This window comes from Bidens hawaiensis, unplaced genomic scaffold (assembly GCF_021521415.1).
Source record: "Bidens hawaiensis isolate Kalapana, Puna unplaced genomic scaffold, B.hawaiensis_p1.1 tig00009445_1, whole genome shotgun sequence".
Lineage (NCBI taxonomy): Eukaryota > Viridiplantae > Streptophyta > Magnoliopsida > Asterales > Asteraceae > Bidens > Bidens hawaiensis.
The window spans coordinates 701,898-705,230 of NW_027491700.1; the positions used below are offsets into that span (position 1 = coordinate 701,898).

Sequence of the window (3,333 nt, forward strand, 5' to 3'; positions counted from 1 at the left end):
CCGTCCCGAGAATCCTCAAAAAGTCGAGGGCTCAAAAATTTTAAAAATCAATAATTTGTATATAAAAATTCAATATTACAACGATATTTATAATAACAATTAACAAAGTTATTGTAACAATGGTCAAATTTGAATACTTAAACAATTCGTGAGTCTCTTTTAATATTTTTTTATTTTAAATCAAAAGTTATTTTGGTCTTTAAATATAAAAAATAAAGAAACATAAGTTAAATGGGCATATTAGTAACTAGCAATCAAGAATAAAATCAAATAAGATTGGAACCCAATTTTAGTGGCTTGTGCATCATGTTGATTGTTGAACAACAAATAAAATTAAAAAAGAAAAAACTATTAAATGCAAGGGCTTCCTATTGAGCAACAAATAAAATATAAAAAACATAGAGTAAGAATCGAACACATAACCACCTGTTTGAAGGAAAGGTTACACCAATCTACATCTTTTAGCATGGATTGGTTTATTTATATATTATATAATAAATGTGTAAAAATAGTTATGGGCCTAAAATATGGTGGGCCTTGGGCCGTTGCCATCTCTGCCCATCCAGGCCTGAGTAAATTTGGTGTGTTTCGCCAGAGTTTTAACAAGAACTCGAAAATCGTGAGCCAAAAAAGCGACACTTTTACCTGCAAGCTCAGACAAAATCTGTTGAGCATTAAAAACTGTCATCCCCTAATATTCCTTCAGCACCACCGTTCAAAACCCTAGTCCCCAATTCCATCAACCCATTCCTCAAATTCACTCTGTAAACCCTAAATTAAACACTTGGATTCCATCATTTCTATGATTCAGCCAATTACCCTCTACAATTTCAAAGATTTACCAAAAATCATCAATGAAAACTAATTTTACCTCGGTTTCTTTAGGGTTTAGGTACATTTGGAGAGACACGTAGAGTTTCAGGAGAGAGAGAGAAGAGGATGAGGAGTTTGCAGAGGTGGTGGCGTCGTGTCTCCGAATAAAACGAGTTGTTGTCGCTGGTTGTGGCTTCAATGGTGGTGGTCCGGTGTGTGGTGGTTGTATTTCTCTGGTGGCACTTTGGTGGTGGTGCTCCGATGTTGAGTGAGAAAGAATAGAGAGTGTGTGTGGTTGTGGTCCTAAATTCGATGGCGATGGTGATACGAAGTAGTGGTGAAGGGTGGGTGGTTGTGGATGAGAAATGCAGGAGAGAGAGAGAGAGAAAGAGAATATGTGCTTGTAGGGGAGAATGTACTGTAAATTAATTATATATATATATATATATATATATTAGTTTCAATAATAAAAATGTTATTCTGAAATAACTAGATGAATTACCAAATTTTCACTCATGCGCAACGCACATGACCTGAGTTAAACGATATAAAGGACAAACGCTGTAAGATTTGTAAACGTAAAGGATAATACATATCAATTTTGAATATAAAGGATAACGAGTGAAATTTGCTGTAAACATAAAGGAAATTTCTATAATTCTGTCCTATTACAAATAACAAAATTCCTAGCAACAACAATATGTAATTCAAACGAGAATAGGGATGAAAGATATTTAAAACAAATGGAAAAATTCATAAAATGATAACCAAATTTGACTATTGTTCTAATTAGGTCTTCTGTTCAATTAAGTCACTTACATGTGAGTTGGTGTTTTAATCAACAATTTAGGCCACATCAAAAGGTAATTGTTCCAAGCTATAATCGATTAATGAGCCTTATTATAATGTTTAAATACCGTTGTGATCCCAAAGTTTCCACCCACAACGACCATTAAAGGCCAATTATTGAGTAATAGAAAGTTGATTGTTGACTAACAATACAACAAACCTGTAAAAGATGAAGCACGACGGAGTAAGAAAAATCTGATGAACTATTATAATGTTTAAATACCGTTGTAACAGCATAACACCATCTACAACTCACACTTTCTCTCTCTACAAAAAGTGATTGCCATTAAAACCGCAAACGTTAAATCGTTAGAAAAATCTGATGAACTAACCTTGTGTCTGATCTCTCAAACAAATAAATAAGAGAGAGTCGGTGTAGACAGACAGAGAAAGAACAAAGAGAGAGAAAAATAAAAGGTGAAGAAGAGAGAGAACCCAGAGTATGATTGTCAAAACACCATTAACAGCAGATGAGAACACGTAACTGTTAGTTTAATTCAAAGTTCAGATGTCGTGGAGTTTTGCCGGCTATGACATGGATTAAGAGTTTATTTGTTTTATGTTTCCTTTGTTTATTTTAAACGTGTTTATTTCTGCCGTGGGTTTAAAGCCCTAGTATTTTGTTATCATGCTTGTTTAGTGGGTAGTTAGTTGAAGTCGTGGTTTAGTAGAGTCGTGGTTGGTTTTCTTATTTTATCTTGTATTTAAGCAGCTTTTATTAATCAAAATGATTCATTCGAATCCCAAACAACTTGTGTTATCCTCTAATTACCCAATATAGTGGTATCAGAGCACAAGGTTCTTAATCAAAATTCTTAAGTATTGATCTGATTTCATGGCGTCTTCATCATCAGAGTCTGCTCATAATCTCACTCCGGTGTTCAAGGGTGAGGGTTACGAGTTTTGGAGTATCCGCATGAAAACGCTGCTTCGATCAAAAGGGTTGTGGGAGTTTGTGAATCAGGGTTTCTCTGAGGAAGACACCGATGGCGCGAGATTGGCGAAAAATACCAAAGAAGATGCGAGAGCTCTCTCGTTAATCCAACAAGGAGTGCACGATAGTGTATTCTCTCGCATCGTTGCTGCTTCAACCTCAAACCATGCCTAGACTCTCTTGCAAACCAAGTTTTCATGGTGATTCAAAGGTTCTCACGGTGAAGTTGCAGGGGTTGGGAAGAGAGTTTGAAACTATTCAGATGAATGAAAGTGAAGGTGTTTCTGAGTTTCTCTCTAAGGTTATGACGATTATGAACAACAAACGGGCCTATGGAGAGGTTGTATCGGACCAACTGGTCATTGATAAAGTGCTTCGAAGCTTACCATCTAAGTGGGACCATATGGTTACCGCAATTGAAGAATCAAAAGACTTAACACAATTGTCTTTTGATCAACTCATGGGGTCATTACAGGCATGAGGCACGAGTTAATAGGGCGGTTGATGTGGTTAAGGAAGAATAGGCTTTTCCTGCAGAAATTGATGAAAACCAGGCTGTTGGCCGTGGTAGAGGAAGAGGTCCAGGCCGTAGACGTGGTCGTGGGAGAGGTCGTGCTGGAGGTCGAGGCAGAGGTAGCATCTAGTGCTATAACTGTAACAAGTTTGGACACGTTAAGGCTGACTGCTGGGCTGAACCACAAGCAGGTGCAGCCTTAAATGAAAATGGTCCTGAAGAT

The 3,333-nt window shown here is 36.9% G+C and overlaps 1 protein-coding gene across 1 annotated transcript; it reads left to right on the plus strand.

Moving 5' to 3' along the window:
- Window positions 1-2,497: 2,497 nt before the first annotated feature.
- LOC143532418 (uncharacterized) lies at window positions 2,498-3,077 on the plus strand. The gene is made up of 2 exons (XM_077027473.1): window positions 2,498-2,725; window positions 2,829-3,077. Exons 1-2 carry the CDS (start codon window positions 2,498-2,500, stop codon window positions 3,075-3,077), a joined length of 477 nt encoding a protein of 158 aa, XP_076883588.1.
- Window positions 3,078-3,333: the final 256 nt, after the last annotated feature.